The following is a 17,087-nucleotide window of genomic DNA, read 5'->3' on the forward strand; positions in this document are numbered from 1 at the left end:
TACAGTTCATGGGGTTGCAAAGAGCTGGAAATGACTGAAGTGACTGAGCACACAAGCATGCATTGCTCATTTGCAACTCCAAAGGCCCAAAGCCATATTTCTCTGTTACTTGGTGGTCCTTGTCATCATCTTCAGTCAACAAATCATTATTCCAGACCAAATTCTAGAATCTGAGTCAAGAAATCATCATTCCTTCAATGATGATTTTTCTATTCATGGTAACATTTTTTTTCCTGGTAACATTTTTAAAGAACACATACTATCTTAAGTCCTACTGAAAATGGTTCCCATTGTACAAGTAACCATAAAATAAATCATAACTCTTAACTAGCTTTTCCTTAGTGAGCAGGTACTGGCCAGGACTTCAGAAGTTTTTAATAACCTGTAATAATTGCTTAATATGTAGTACATGGGATTATTTTTAATAGCACTTCAGATAAATCAGTGCAATGTGACTTTAGGAAAGTCACTTAATATTCTTTATATTTCAATCCTCGTTTTAGAAAGAATTTGGATAACTATTTTTTTCTGCCACAAATACACTTTTGAGCTTTCTAACCCAGCAATATCATTCCTTTGCTGGGAGAAATATCGATAACCTCAGATATGCAGATGACACCACCCTTATGGCAGAAAGTGAAGAAGAACTAAAGAGCCTCTTGATAAAAGTGAAAGAGGAGAATGGAAAAGTTGGCTTAAAGCTCAACATTCAGAAAACTAAGATCATGGCATCTGGTTCCATCACTTCATGGAAAATAGATGGGGAAACAGTGGAAACAGTGACTTTATGTTTTTTGGGCTCCCAAATCGCTGCAGATGGTGACTGCAGCCATGAAATTAAAAGATGCTTACTCCTTGGAAGGAAAGTTATGACCAACCTAGACAATATATTAAAAAGCAGAGATATTACTTGGCCAACAAAGGTCCGTCTAGTCAAGGCTATGGTTTTTCCAGTAGTCATGTGAAAGTTGGACCATAAAGAAAGCTGAGTGCTGAAGAATTGATACTTTTGAACTGTGGTGTTGGAGAAGACTCTTAAGAGTCCCTTGGACTGCAAGGAGATCCAATCAGTCCATCCTAAAGGGAATCAGTCCTGAATATTCATTGGAAGGACTGATGTTAAAGCTGAAACTCCAATACTTTGGCCACCCGAAGAGCTGACTCATTTGAAGATACTCTGATGCTGGGAAAGATTGAAGGTGGGAGGAGAAGTGGACGACAGAGGATGAGATGGTTGGATGGCATCACCAACTCAATGGACTTGAGTTTGAGTAAACTCCAGGAGTTGGTGATAGACAGGGAGGCCTGGCGTGCTGCAGTCCATGGGGTCACAAGGAGTCAGACACGACTGAGCTACTGAACTGAACTGAATTGAACTGTAATGAGAGGTGGGGCCCCAGCATTGGGAAGCAATCTGCTCACTCTTTCCTTCACTTCACTAGTCATAAGTACTTAGTGGAACACTTGGATATTGTGGCCATTGTCACCCTTGTGAACCCACTGGCCTAGCCAATCCCAGCAGAGTTATAGTGACACACATATATCAGGAGAACTTCCCATATTTTGGACTCACAAACTGTGGGATAATGTAGGTTAGAAGATGACCCTGTTTTTTTTTTTTTGCCCACATCTCTCTTCCTGACTCAAGCTGCTGTGCCTCTAAACATTCTTGTGCCTGCATGGTATATATCCTTTTCACCTCTGATCCTGGCTTATATTTCCCCATGTACATCTGAGAAACACAGCCACAGGTTCCTGGTATGTGCCAACCCAGGTAGATTCAGCAACTGTTGCATAGAAACTGCCCTTGCATCCTCTCCATTGAATATACTGATTTTCCCAAGTTAGATAAAAGTAACGTCAGGTTTACTACTTGTATTTAAGGAAATATATATGAAATATTAGTTGATTCCCTGGTGGCTCAGATGGTAAAGCATCTACGCACAACGTGGGAGACCCTGGTTTGATCCATGGGTCGGGAAGATCCCCTGGATAAGGAAATGGCAACCCACTCCAGTACTCTTGCCTAGAAAATTCCATGGATGGAGGAGCCTGGTGGGCTACAGTCCATGGGATCACAAAGAGTCAAACACTCTGACAAGTAGGAAAGAGATCCTGTGGAATTGTAATAAAATTCATTAGTTACACATACAGAGTCTAATTCTCATAGAAACTTAAAACTACAGCCAACAGAGGATGAAATAGGGAAATAGGCATGTCCAAACTGACTTCAGGTTACATAAAACCCAGTATGTTGCCATGGGGGGAATTTGAGTTAACATTATAATGGGATATATCAGGAATAATAAAGTTGGGGAAAATATGCCTTTGCTGAATTGACTAGTCATAAGTTTAAGCTGAAGAAAAGTGAAAGTGTTAGTCACTCAGCCGTATCCGACTCTTCGAGACCCCATGGACTGTAACCCACCAGGCTCCTCTGTCCATGAAATTCTTCAGGCAAGAATACTGGAGTGGGTTGCCTTTCCCTTCTCCAGGGGATCTTCCCAACCCAGGGATCAAACCTGGGTCTCCTGCATTGCAGGCAGATTCTTTACTTTCTGAGCCACCAGGGAAGTGAGTTTAAGCTAAGTAAAGTATTATTATCAAATTGTCTTCATGTGAAAGATTGGTAAAGTCTAAAAGAACAATGTGTAACATTTTACATTTTTCTTTGAGGAAAAGCACCAAGGACAGTTCAAAGAGAAACAGATTGATGAATGACCTCAATAGAGTCCTGCATAAATGAAAGTTACTGGGAAATATTGCCGCCTTGATGTTTTTCCCTGTATACACAACACTGAATAAGCAGAAATTCTCAGATTTGAGAAACAGCGTTTGCAGGATCAGAGAAAGGAAGCCTGAAATTGCAAGGGGCTGTTGGGAAAGATGGTCTCCTTCAGAGACCTTCAGAGTGGAGCTAAATGGCCTTTACTCTGACTTATTGAGCCCTGTTTTCTGTGGCTAGCACTCTAATGTGATGTGGGTGTCTGATAAGGCTTCCTGGCTTACACAGTGTATCCAGGGACTGCATTTAAACCAGAAGATAAGAATCACAGCCTTCTTGTCTCCAGCATAATTCAAAGCACCTTTGTTTTCCTTAGAGTCACTCACTGTTGCTTGTTTCTCTTCTCACACACTTCCAGGTCCTTCATTTCCTCCTCATGGCTGTTATCTCTTCTTGTCCTCCCACCCACAGATGGTTCCAGGCCCAGATGACCAAGAAAGCAATTATCTGAATCATTCCCTAGGGCCGACTCTTCCTTTAGGAGCTGCCTTTGTGCTGCCATGTTTGGATAGGACCTCTTTGTCACCTGACCTCTTTATAGGTAAATGATAAATTTAATGACGATAAATTTTGAAAAAAATTTATTTTTTAAATTTTAAGGTTTTTTTAAACAATATTGTGTTTCAGGTATACATCAAAGTTATTCAGTAATATATATATACACATATATATATATACATATATATATACACATACATATATATATATTTCAGATTCTTTTCCATTATAGATTATCACAAAGTATTGAATATAGTTCCCTGTGCTATACAGTAAATCCTTGTTGTGTATCTATTTTATATATAGTAGTGTGTACCTGTTAATCCCAAGCTCCTAATTTATACCTCTGTCCTTATTTTTCCTTTGGTAACCATAAATTTGTTTCTATGGAAGTCTGTTTCTATTTTGTGAATAAATTCATTGTATTATTTTTCAGATTGCACATATACATGATATAAAATTGTCTTTCTCTGCTTCATTCAGTATGATAATCTCTAGGTTCATCTGTGTTGCTGCAAATGGCAATATTTCATTCTTTTTCACAGCCAACTAATATCCCATTGTATATGTACATAGTTCACATCTCCCTCATCCGCTCATCTGTCCATGGACACTTAGGTTGTTTTCATGTCTTGTCTATTGTAAATAGTGCTTCTATGAAGATTCAGGTAAACATTGTGGTACAGCTATCTTTTTAAAATAGGGTTTTCATCATTTATTTTATTTTATTTTAAAAATTTATTTTTAATTAGACAATAATTGCTTTAGAATGTTGTGTTAGTTTCTGTCATACAGCAACGTGAAGCAGCTATAACTGTACACATATACTCTCCCTCTTGACCTCCCTCCCACCCCACTCATCCTATCCATCTAGGTTGTCACAGATGACCAAGCTGGGCTCCCTGTGTTATATAGCAGCTTCCCACTAGCTGTTTTCCATATAGTAGTGTATGTATGTCAATACTACTTTCTCAATTTGTCCCACCCTCTCCTTCTCCCACTGTGTCCACAAGTCCTTTCTTTACATCTGCATCTCTATTCCTGCCCTGAAAATAGGTTCATCAGTACCATTTTTCTAGATTCCATATATATGCATTAACAAGCACTGACCCTTATTTTCAAGTATGTTGACTCACAATTTATATCTACTTGCTTTAAATTGGAAGTCATACTAGTGCAAACACTTTCTAAAAGATCTACATTTTTATAATCCCCTTCCCCACGTTTTGTGACTTCGTCCTGTTTTACATCTTCATGCTTATCTTCTTACTGCTATTTGTATTTACAATTGCTTTGACAATTTTTTTCATTGTTTTTCAAAATCTCTACTGGCTTATTTAAGTGATCTTCAGTCCTTGTATGTATACCTTTCCAACTGTGATGTTCCTTTTCTATAGATTCTTGTTTCTTTTCTCTTTAGAGAAGACCCTTTAATATTTCTTTTGGGGGTAGGTTTAATCTCGCTGAATGCTTTTAGTTTTTACTTGGCTGAGAAACTCTTTCTCTCTCATCTATACTAAATGATCATTTTGCTGGGTATAGGATCCATGGTTGAAGGTTTTTTTCCCTTCCTGGACTTCAGATATATTATGTCACTCCTTCTGGCCTGCAAAATTTCTTCAGAGAAATCAGCTGATAGCTTTATAGAAATTATATTTTAACTGATTCTTTGTTTTTCTCTTGCTGCATTTAGAATCCTCTTGTTACCTTTAATTTTTGCCATTTGAAGTATGATATGTCTTGGTATAAATCTCTTTGTGTTCATCTTGTTTGGGACCCTCAGTGCTTCCTGTATCTGGATTTCTATTTCCTTCTTAGATTTGAAAAGTTTTAAGCCATAATTTCTTCACATATATTTTCAATCCCCCTTTCTCTTTATTTTCCTTCTGGACTCCCTATTACGTGAAAGCTGGCATGATTTCTGTTGTCTCATAAGTCTTGTAAGTTGTGCTTTTCTTTTTTTTAATTTGTCTTTCTATCTCCTCTTTGGATTTGATTCCCATTATGCTATCTTCAAGATCACTTATTCATTCTTCTGTGTCATTTAGTCTGCTAGTCATTGCTTCTAGATTATATTTCTGTCTTGGCAGTTGAGTTATCTATTTTTTATTGGTTCATAGTTATGGTTTCTAGGTCCTTGTTACAGTGACCTACATTTCTGTTGATACTTTTTCTTAATTCAGTTAGCATTTTATTACCTCCTCTTTTATTGAAGTATAGTTGATTTACAATGTTGTGTAAATTACTGCTGTATAACAAAGTCAGTTAGTTATACATACATATATGTATATTCTTTTTCCATTATGGTTTATTATAGGATACTGAGTATAGTTCTCTGGACTATATAGTAGGACTTTGTTGTTTATCCATTCTGCATATAAAAGCTTACATCTCCTAACCCCAGCCTTCCATTCCATACCTCCCTCAGCCCTCTCCCCCTTGGCAACACTAGTCTGTTCTCTATGTCCATGAATCTGTTCCATGGTTAGGTTCATTTGTGTTATATTTTAGATTCCACATATAAGTGATATCATATGGAATTTGTCTTTCTCTTTCTGACTTACTCCACTTAGTATGATCATCTCTAGTCACATCCAAGTTGCTGCAAATGGCTTGATTTTGTTCTTTTTTATGGTTGAGTAGTATTCCTGTGTGTGTGTGTGTGTGTGTGTGTATCATATCTTCTTTATCCATTCATCTGTCAATGGACATTTAGGTTCTTTCCATGTCTTGGCTATTGTGACTAGTGCTGCTATGAACATAGGGGTACATTAATCTTTTTGAATTATAGTTTTGTCCAGATATATACCCAGGAGTGGATTGCTGGATCATATGGTAATTCTATTTTTAGTTTCTGAGGAACTTCCATGCTATTTTCCACAGTGGCTGCACCAACTTATATTTCTGCCAAGAGTGCAGAAGAGTTCCCTTTTCTCCACACCCTCTCCACCCTTTTTTACTGGTAGACATTTTAGTGATGGCCATTCTGAGTGGTGTGAGGTGGTAACCTTATTTTAGTTTTGATTTGCATTTCTCTAATAATTAGCCATGTTGAGCATTTTTTCATGTGCATATTGGCCATCTGTATTTCTTTGGAGAAATGTCTATTTAGATTTTCTGCCCATTTTTGGGTTGGGTTGTTTTTGTTTCTTTCTTGTTGAGTTGTATGAGGTGTTTGTGTATTTTGAAAATTAAGCCCTTACTGACGGCATTATTTGAAAATATTTTCTCCTATTCTAGAGGTTGTCTTTTCATTTTCTATATGGTTTACTTTGCTATGCAAAAGTCTGTAAATTTGATTAGGTTCCATTTGTTGATTTTTGTTTTTATTTCTGTTGGGAGACTGACCTAAGAAAATGTTGGCACAGTTATGTCAGAGAATGTTCTGCCTCTTCTAGTTTTATGGTGTCATGTCTTATGTTTAAGTAGTTAAGCCATTTTGAGTTTATTTTTGTGTATGGTGAGAGGATGTGTTCTAACTTCATTGGTTTACATGCGGCTCTCCAACTTTCCCAACACCACTTGCTGAAGAGACTTTTTCCTGTTGTATGTATGTTCTTGCCTCCTTTGTCAAAGGTAAATTGACCATAGATGTGTGGGTTTATTTCTGGGCTCTCTATTTTGTTCCATTAATCCACATGTCCATTTTTGTCCTAATACCACATAATTTTGATTATTATCATTTTGTAGTATTGAATGAAGTCTTGGAGGATTATGTTTCCAGCTTTGTTATTTTTCCTCACGATTGCTTTTGCAATTCTAGATCTTTCATGGTTTCGAATGAATTTTAGGATTATTTGTTCTAGTTATGTGAAACATGTCATGGATGATTTTAAAAGGATTGTGTTAAATCCATAGATTGTTTTGAGTAGTATGGCCATTTTAACTATATTAATTCTTCCAATTCAGAGCTGGGATATCCTTCTATTTCTTTGAATCATCTTCAATGTCCTTTATTAATGTATAGTTCTCAGCATAGAAACCTTTGACTTCCTTGGTGAGGTTTATTCCTAAGCAGTTTATTTTGGGGATTGCAATTTTTAAAGGTATAGTTTATTTACATTCCCTTTCTGATATTTCATTGTTGGAGTAAAGAAATGCAACCAATTTCTGTATGTTAACCTTGTATCCTGCTAACTTACTGAATTTGTGTATCAGTTCTAGTGGTTTTTGTGTGGAGTCCATAGGGTTTTCTATATACAGTGTCATATCTGCATATAATGACAATGTTAAATCTTCCCCTTCATTTGAATACCTTTTATTTCTTTCATGTGTGATTGCTATGGCTAAGACTTCTAATACTATGTTGAATACAAGTGGTGAGAATGAGCTTCCTTGTCTTGTTCCAGATTTTAGTGAGAAGGCTTTCAGTGTTTCACCATTGAGTTGATATTGGCTGCAATTCTGTCATAAATAACTTTTATTATCTTGAGTTATTACCTCTTTGTGCACTTCTGGTCTAGTAGACTGGTGAGATCTGTTTCATTATTTGTTCTTTCAGGGAATTTCTTTTGTTCTTCTAATTGGGAGTAGATCTTCCTTTTCATTTTACTTAACTTTGTATGATTTTAGGAGAAACAGTTATCTATTGTGGTCTTGAATGGCTGATTTTATGTGGGAGTATCCCTGTGTAGCCTCCATGAGTCTCATATTTTTGGTGTGAGGGCTGGTTTCAGATGGATGCCAGTCAAGTCTTTCCTCAGTTTGTGCTGGTCATTATCCCCTTGATAGTGGGGTGTGATTGGTGGTGTAGTATCGAAAGCCTGTGCTAGATGTGAGGTGGGGCTTCCTCTCTGCTCTGTATCATGGCTGTCTCAGGGGCAGGGTGTGTTCCCCAGTTGTTGGAGTAGAAGCCTTGAGGGTTGGGTTTAATCAGGCTGTTGCCCTTGAGTGCATGCTCTGCCCCAAAGGAAGTGAGTGGTGAAGCAAGTGAGGGCCATATATTCACAGAGGATATACATCTACAGCTCCACTCAGGGTCAGTCCAAGGTTATGTCCCTATTGTTTGTCTCAGATCTAGTATAAGACTGTGGTGTGGAGTGGGCTGGGGCTGGAGGTTGGGGGGTTGTGGCTGCAAGGATTGAGGTGGCTGCACTGCTGCCTGAGATCTGGGTTGCCTCTGTGGCAGACCTCACCCAGGACCTGTCTGCCTAGATCTGGTGCTAAACTGGAAGACAAACCACTACATACTCCTCAGTGTGGTGTGTTCGTGATGGCCACCAAAGCCCCAGCTGGACCACACCCCAGGGCCTCTGGGTTGTCTCTGTCCTCTCTCAGGGCCTGTCTGCTCAAGATTCACCCCTTGGCCCTTGCACGGCCCTGTTGTGCCGCCCTGTGCACACACTAACGTTTGCTGCATCTACACCTGTTGCTCTGAGCCCTCACTGACTATGGCCTCTGAGGCTATTCCGGGATTACACCCCAGCTGTCCTGGTCTGTCTCTGCAAAGCTAGATCAAGTATCTGCCAAGATCCTGTGCCAGACTGTGGTATGGAGTGAGTGGGGCCAGGGCATTGGCCCCTTTGGATTGGGAAATACAGCAAGGAGGCTGCTCACAGTGCACGACTCTCCACCCTGATTGTCAGCAACCCAGCATGTGCTCCTGATGAGTCTAGACTTCTCCAAACCTTCTGTCTCAGATTTCCCAGGAGGCAAGGGGGCCGGGCCACTCCTTGCAGGACCCCAGGACTGGGATGCCCAAATTGTGACTTGACCTGCTAACTCCAGGGCCGGGTCTACCCTTGTGGACCTTCTCTTTGCAGATCCCTCCCAGGGGCCCAGAACCCGGACAGATTCTTTTCTTTCCCATCCTACCGAGTTATGTGTAGATCCTTCTTGCAGCTTTGGTTTTCAGGAGTTACGCTAGTTTCCAGTTAGTTTCCATTAATAAGTGTCCCACATGTGAATGTATTTTTGATGTGTTTGTGGGGGAGGGGATCTCCATACCAGCTACTACAGCATCTTGATTCTGCTTCAGATGCTGAGCTTTTTAGTGACAGTTTGTCTTTCCTATTCTTACACACTCACCCTGCAGGCTGGTATAGAAATTGGAAACTAAGCAGGCAAAGAAAACTATTTTTTTATACATAGTCTGCTTTAATAGCCACCAAAAAGACTGTGTCATTTCCTTTCACTGACCCTGTCCACCAGTTATGTTAGCTTTCCACATATCACTATAGCAACATATATAAATATATATCATACATTTATACACACATACACACTTTCTAAAGCACTTTTGTGAAGACACAGACTAGGCTTCAGCACAAGCACAACTGGGGGCCTCTTGCATGTCACTTAAAAATGATCACTGCTTTGCTTTACACAAGACTTTCAGTGGGCTTGCTGTGGCCATTAGTCCCTCGTTCCCAGAGATAAGTTGGGATGACAAAAGGGGACAGTATATGTAAAGTCAGTACAGCTTTTGGAGATCACAATAGAATATAAGTAGGAAGTCTAGGCTATGCATGAGATGGCATATGGGAGTCACCACTCCCACCACATGGATTCAAAGTAGTCAGGTGCTGCAGTGTCGACTGATGCCCAGCCTGACAGTGACCCAGCTGCATGGGCCCTGGGTCAGGCAGTCGGGCCCCCCTGCCCACACTGTCCTGCAGGGCACCGCTGCTCAGTCCTGTGCTTTCAGATCTGCCGAGGAGTGCCAATGTGGGGACCACATGCTGCATTGTGGAGAAGCAGGTCGTTTCCCCTGAGCTGACCCTCTGAGGACAGGTGATGAGGCAAGAAATGTCTGTTGCTGGCTCCCATGCCCCCAGCGTATTCAGAAGCAGTGTCACAAAGTCCTCTATGAACTAGGCATGTTTTCCTTAGTGCTGAGCCGTGGGCACCCTGCCTTGTTATTCCTCAACTGCAGGAAAGACCCTCTGCCTTTCACCCTGCCCACGAGGCAATCTCTCTGACTCCTTCCAGACCCTCCAGTAGGTGTGGAGGAGGGCCCAGATCCTCCTCAGCAGACAGGGAGCTGTGAAGAAGGGGCACAGGCCCATCCTTCCTGCTGTTTTAAGGACCTCTGGTGGCTTCGCTTCTTGCATGTCTCCTGGAAGGCAAGGGTCACAGGACTGGAGTGCATGGCAGGGCCCTTAGGGATTTCACCTGGAGACCAAAGTAACACAATGGAAGTAAGAGTCCATTATCAGATCCTGCTGGTGGCTAACAGGCTGGAGAGGGCTGAGTGGTGACAGAAGCCAGGATCGTGGTGAGAGCCTGTCAAGAGGATGAGCTGAAGGGAGGCGCTGAGGTCTGGAGGAGCAGCGGGTGCCACCAGATTAGAGTGAAACCTTCCCACACCACCTGTGGCCAGATCTCTGCTCACAGCCACTGCACACCAGGTGGCCAGACCCTACGGCTCCCTCTTCAGGGGCCAGCTCACTCTCCAGTTTGCTTGGGAGAACGAGGATGACTTTTGTCATTTCCCAGGAAAAGATATGCTTAGCATGAAACAGGCACATATAGAAGTGGCCTGTTTTAAGAAGGAGAGGGCATTTTGAGAGGCAGGCCCTTGTTAAGTTTATGTTCTGTTTACTTGATGAGGAGACGGGGGTGGAGGGCGGTGGGGGCAGGTCAGCAGGGCCCTCAGAAATCATCTAAATCTAGCGCATCCTCTTCCAGATGAGGGTCAGTGGTCTCACAGAGACTGGGGCCAGCCAAAGCCACACAGCCAGTTAGTGACAAGCCTGGGATTAGAACTGGGGCCCTGGCCCATTTCCAGTGGCCTAGCAGAAGTGGGAAGGAGACTCCCAAGCCAGCGAGTATGAGAGGCTGTTGGGTTACCTTTGCTGGGACAGGAATAAGGCTTTACAGAAGCAGTCTTGTAAGAGGTCTTCTAAAAAGGCTCAGGAAAGAAAGGAATCAGAAGAAATTAGCAGGAAAAAATATCAGGGTTAAATTATGGCCCAACCCATTTTCACACTGTGGGGTCAACATCTTTTTAGGTTACAATTTAGGAACATTCCTAGGAATGAACTCAACTGATTATGGCAAAGCTTTAAAGTCCAAGGTAAAAGGCTTGGTTTTTGACTTTGAAGCCATTTCTAACACCTCAAGTTTTTCTTCAAAGTGGCTGCTAGAGAATGCATTGGTATTTTCAATAAACATAGAGAATGCCTGCCTTATAAATAATCTTTCCCTTTAAGTTTCAGTTTTTCCTTATTACCAAGTTCTCTTTTAGATCAATAAGACCCAATGATTTTATGTTGTTTCCTAAAGAAAAACTTGTCAAAATCAAATTGCTGCTTTCAGCCCAATATTATGCAGTGAAATCAACTTGTTAGGTGGCATCTTTCCATCGGTTTTTCATATAGTGACATAGGAACCCCGGAACCCGTGACTGGCCTCAGGATTCCTTTACTGGAAAGCTCATTCAGAGGCAGACCCCACATGTCCTCTGACCTTGAGAATCAACTGAACTGCATTTCTCCCCAGTCCTGACGTGGCATAAAGGAGAGAGAATTGGGGTCAAGAGAGAAGATGATGATAAAGTGAGAGTGAACTGAGAAGTCAGGGAAGGTTTCTGATGAGGGTGGGAGGACTGATGGGGATGGAATCCAGAGGGATGTTCATTGAGAACCTGTGCGCTCACAGATGGACCAGAAATTTCCTCTTGGAAGGTCAGTGCAGGTCAGGAGTCACCTGTGCATTCTGATACAGACGGTGATAGTTGCTCTGATCAGTGCAGTGTTTTCCTTACCTCCAAATTAGTCCTTGCCTTCTTCAAAACGTCGTGTGTCCTGGTCACTGAAACAAACAAACAAACAAAAAAACAGTTCCCAAAGGCAGAAATTACCAGCGGGGTCCATATCTGTCTTGGGTGTGTGTGTTCTAAAGCTTGTCTTTCTGGCCACTAAGCTTGGGGTCTCCTGCTCCCCTCCACCCTCACATCTCCTCCTCTGCCTCTATGATTACTGATGGCACAGGAGGTTCAGGGATATCACATCAGTCTTCCCCATCCCCTAGCCTCTATGGTCACTGTCCATTCACAGCCTAGGTGGGGAGCCTGGAAGGCCCCCCAGTTTCCTGTCCCATTCTCTGGCTCAGGCACCCACACTGGCTGAAGATGAACTGCTCCATGCTCTCCTTCTGCTGGTTGGCGGTCTTCAGACGCTCAGATGTACTCTGAAGGAGACTTTCCTGTTTGGATAGTTTGGTTCTCAGTTCCAGAAGCTCCTTTTTCATAGACTCTCCCTGGGAAGAAAAATAGGTGCTCTGTCAGTGGTCAGAAGGCCTAAAGCACCCTGTGATTTGTGGCTCTTTACACCCCAAATAGGATTCTACAATCTTCTCAAGTATTTGTGAACCAGATTTCCCTCATGAAAGCCTCTAAAACCCTCCAGCAGGTGATGGCTCAGGATGGGCCATGAGGTGGGAACACTGAGGACCTGGAAGCCCCTGTGCAAACGAGCACAGGCCACACTCCAGCTGCTGCAGAGAACCTGAGTCCAGGCCACACTGAAACTCCCAGCTGTGAGTAAGAGCTCTGATTTAGTGCTGACATAGTTCTATTACCTGGGCATCAAAACTTGGTCATTAGGAATATTATGCCTGGGGAGACAGGGCTGGCCTGAGACAGTCTACAAGTCTGTAAATATATCTGCCAACCTCAGGATGGCAAAATACTTCCTCCTTGCAATTAGCAAAGTTGGATCCCATAAAGTTATCACTGATACTAGTCTAGAATGAAACCCCTAGGAGGGATTTTGAAATCTACCTAATCCAAGATCATCAACCAGAGTGGCCTAAGATCTGAGAGCACCTGGGGGAGGCTGACTCTCACCAGGCTTGACCCAGAGACACAGGTTTAAGTGGAAATTTTTCTGGGATTTCAGTGGGTGGGTAAAAAGGGCTGGTCCACTCCTGGTGACATTCTGTGATCCTGTCTGCCTATGTGGACTTGGGGGTGAGTGGGAGTGGGCTTAGGATGGAAAAGGAGGTGTTGATGTTTTAAATGGCCCTGAACTTCAGCTCAGCTGAACTTTAGAAAGTTAAAGGGATGGAACAATTGTGGGTTACCAGGGCTCTCATGTCTCTGCCTCCTCTATGTTCTTTTCTTCTCCTGTTTGGCTCCTTATCCTGGGGGTCAGGCTGGGAGGAGAGGAATGTTTTCAGACCTGCACAGAGAGCGCTCACCACGGAGGAGAGGTCTCCCTCCAGGGACACACGCCTCATGTCACCTTTGTCCCAACTGCCCATTCGGCTCCTGATCTTCAGGCTCTGCAGGCCGAGGAGGTAGAAGGCTAGTTGGGGGGCAGAACCGGTAGAGGATGCTGGCTTCTTACCACTTTGTCCACAAGCACAGGGCCGGGGGAGCTTGGCAAGGCTGCTCGCCAGAACATGGTGAGGAGGGAGGCCGACTCCTCCAGCCGGTGGTGCAGGGCGGTGGCGCTGCTCCTCAGCTCCTGGATGCCTTCGCTGCCCATCACCTGGGAAAGGGGCAGTAGCCATGGGCATCCCTGTGGCTGAGAGAGCACAGGCCTCAGCTTCCTTTGTGAGCGAGGTACGGCCACAGGCTTGCTTGAACCTGTGAGACTTTTTTCTAACCTGGAAGCCAAGGTTCTCTGACCTCAGCAAGGACCTCCCACTTTGTAAGAATTCATTTGATTCCACACTTTTTGGCTTTTAGTCCTGCTTTGTGCTCTGGAGTCTAAGGTTCCTATTTTTGTACTGTACCCCCACCCCCACTGCCCTTCCCTAAATCAGGCCTTATGCTTCAAATGGGCTGCACCATTTGTAGCTCAAAGGACTGAGTGCTGCTCCCTTTACCTGGCATGTTCTCCTCCCCAGAGAACTGCACAGCCGCTAGTGGCACCCTAACCCCCAAGAACCTGTCGCCTTCCTTCTGGGATAATCGCCACTTCTGGGTTCACTCCGTCAGCACTTCCAGCACTGTGCCTGGAGCCCCTTGTTGTATTTGTTGACTCAGGTGTGGGTCTCCCTCTCACGTGTTGGGGCTCCTGGAGCTAAGACAGCACAGTGGCTGGTACCTAGGTCTCTCCCTGGGGAAAGACTCTGAGAAGCCTTGTGGCCTGCTCTCCTCTCCTGCTCAATTTGAGCAGAGAAATCCAAGGCTGCCACCCTCCTCACCCCTTCCACACATCTGGCCCATATGGATGAATATTCTCAATTCCCAGGCAACTGATGAAGTGATTTTATCCTGCCTACAAATGATCATATCCCAGTGTGACTTTAGCAGATAATAAAGAACCAAACAGCATTGCAAGTATGCTGATGCTTAACATGCTCTACTGATGAGGATGGCAATGCTGCACATGCTTTTCTGTGGTTCTCAGGGGAAATGGAGAGTCAGCTACATCTGGAACAGAACAAAGCTGGTAGTGAAACTAGCTGGTGAAGACGGAAGCCCTAGCTGGATGTAAATGGAAGATACATCCTCAGCTGGTGAGAGATGTGGAGCAGGAAAAACGATAGTGGGAGAAGGAGTTAAAATCAAAAGAAGAAAGGGCTTAAGGAAAAGTTGCACCTAAGAGCTAAAATGTGATTACCTCTATGCCTGGAGCTTCAAGACCAGAGAAGCTGCAGGTTGGTCTCACCAGTGATGCTATCTTCTTGACCAGCAGTCTGCCCTCCCCAATCTGCTCTCTTAGGGCACTATAGTCATCAATGTGGCCAATGACGTGGCGGCCATGCTTATTGGCAAAGGAGCCATCAGTAGCGTCGCCCTCCAGCTTGCGAGGGTTCTTCATTACTGGAGAAGCATCCAAACCCAGCTCTGAGGAATAAAACCACAACAACAAAGAACCCACTGTTATTCATAGTCATCCTCAGTTCAATCCAAAAGGGACATCAAATAGTAAAAGAGGCCAGAAACAAGATCGACAGTTTTGGAAAGCACACCTGTGAAGTCCATACATATTCTGGGTTCTATATTATTATAGTCTTTCTCTCACCATCTCAGAATCATAAAATTGCCAGGAGGTAAATTTTATCCTTATTGACAAACATTCAGGAAAGACATTAATGTGTTTTTTTTTTTTTTAATTTGGGGGTTGAGAAGACACAGACAAGGAAATTAAGCTGGATACAGAGAGCACTTTCAAGAAGGAAGAGGTTACAGTACAATGAAGCAATACCAGAGCAACAGGAAAACCACATGAGGAAGAGTAGTAACAAAAAAGGCAGCCACAGGAGGTGGAATGATAGGGCTAAAGGCCTTGGGACATGCAGAGAAAAATCTCTAAATTCAGATAATGTATATACAGAGAACCAAAAGTTACTTGTATTAATAATTTTCCATCATTAGACCCTGAGTCCTGTGGTTGCCCTCTTTACCGTTCGTCCTACTGAAGGTTGTGGTCTCTGGGCCAGGAGCCGCAGAAGAAGAGCTGGGGAAGACGAGAACTGGAGAATTCATGCCCACATCCCGAACTGGAGGGGAGGCAACCGAATCTAGGGAGTAAAGACAGCCACAGCTTTAGGAACCCTGGAACACACCACTCCACTGGAGATCTAAGGCACCATGACCCTCCTCTCATACAGTCATCACCCATGTTCCACAATCAAAACCAACAGCAAACTAATCACTTATTTTGAAATAAGATGTGAAGGCTGTTCCATGAGAAAAAAGCTTGTAATTTGAAAAAACTATTAGGCGTATTTTTCTAATCCCAAATATGAATACAATATTGTATGCAGTATGTCTAATACAATGCTTTGTAACTAAATATAAATATGCATAAATATACGCGAAGAATTGATGCTTTTGAACTGTGGTGTTGGAGAAGACTCTTGAGAGTCCCTTGGACTGCAAAGAAATCCAAACAGTCCATTCTAAAGGAGATCAGTCCTGAGTGTTCTTTGGAAGGACTGATGCTAAAGCTGAAACTCCAATACTTTGGCCATCTCATGTGAAGAATTGACTTATTGGAAAAGACTCTGATGCTGGGAGGGATTGGGGGCAGGAAGAGAAGGGGACGACAGAGGATGAGATGGCTGGATGGCATCACCGACTCGATGGACATGAGTTTGGGTGAACTCCAGGAGTTGGTGATGGACAGGGAGGCCTGGCGTGCTGCGATTCATGGGGTCGCAAAGAGTCGGACACGACTGAGCGACTGAACTGAACTGATATGCAGTACATATGTTAAAATATTTGATCAAGAAGTGAATGGATTTATGGGGATTTAACTCTGCTCTCTAATCACTGTTCTAATGAGTCAGTACTGGAAAATATGTACTAGTATAAGAAGAATAGGAGACATAAGCCTTGGTGAGTTTGAGATGCCCTAGTGGAGACCAGACCGCAATCTGGAAAATATCACGAAGAGACTGATATGATCCCACTCAGGCAAATGTGGCTTAGAACCAGATTTCTAGCTCAGGCCTCTCTGCTATATGATGATGAGGAGGAGTGACTGAGCCAGCAGGAATGAGTCCTGGCTGGTGCTGTGGGGAGGCATTGAGAGGGCAAAGCCTGAGAGGGAAGAGAAGCAATACCGAGACAGAACATAATGAAGGAGAAGGAACACAGCAAATCAAAACTTCTGCTTTAAATCCTGGGTTGGCCTGTTAACTCCCACAGACCTCAGCGTATCAATTAATTGTCTCAGTGCCTATATTTTCTCATGTGAAATACAGAGATAGTAAATCCTGCACTAGCTCTGATGAAATTATTTGAAAAATTATTTGAAAACATGGTAAATTTTAAAACACTCCACAAACATAAGGAATAGGCATTAACATATACAGCTGTTAATTGTTTTGAGTACTTCTCATGGTGTCAGGTACTTGTAAATTATTTCATTTAATGCTCCACATAATAGTTTATATTATT

At 42.9% G+C, this 17,087-nt stretch overlaps 1 protein-coding gene across 35 annotated transcripts in view; it reads right to left on the bottom strand.

Annotated features, from left to right (window-relative positions):
- Nucleotides 1-9,356: 9,356 nt before the first annotated feature.
- PDE4DIP (phosphodiesterase 4D interacting protein) overlaps nucleotides 9,357-17,087 on the bottom strand; it is a 238,485-nt gene continuing 230,754 nt past the window's right edge. For 13 of the 35 annotated variants that reach the window (XM_059885010.1, XM_015463419.1, XM_059885009.1 and 10 more), the window contains 7 exons: nucleotides 15,587-15,703; nucleotides 14,800-15,026; nucleotides 13,576-13,755; nucleotides 12,346-12,484; nucleotides 11,991-12,037; nucleotides 11,075-11,126; nucleotides 9,357-10,396 (listed from right to left, as the gene is read on the bottom strand). In XM_059885010.1, coding sequence (XP_059740993.1) covers nucleotides 10,251-10,396; nucleotides 11,075-11,126; nucleotides 11,991-12,037; nucleotides 12,346-12,484; nucleotides 13,576-13,755; nucleotides 14,800-15,026; nucleotides 15,587-15,703 — 908 coding nt within the window. In that variant the 3' untranslated portion in view covers nucleotides 9,357-10,250. Of the gene's footprint in view, nucleotides 10,397-11,074; nucleotides 11,136-11,990; nucleotides 12,038-12,345; nucleotides 12,485-13,575; nucleotides 13,756-14,799; nucleotides 15,027-15,586; nucleotides 15,704-17,087 lie in introns of all 35 variants that reach the window. The other 22 variants (XM_024990000.1, XM_059885012.1, XM_024989998.1 and 19 more) reach the window with 4 other exon arrangements.

The sequence above is a fragment of the Bos taurus genome, chromosome 3 (assembly GCF_002263795.3).
Source record: "Bos taurus isolate L1 Dominette 01449 registration number 42190680 breed Hereford chromosome 3, ARS-UCD2.0, whole genome shotgun sequence".
NCBI classification, from domain to species: domain Eukaryota; kingdom Metazoa; phylum Chordata; class Mammalia; order Artiodactyla; family Bovidae; genus Bos; species Bos taurus.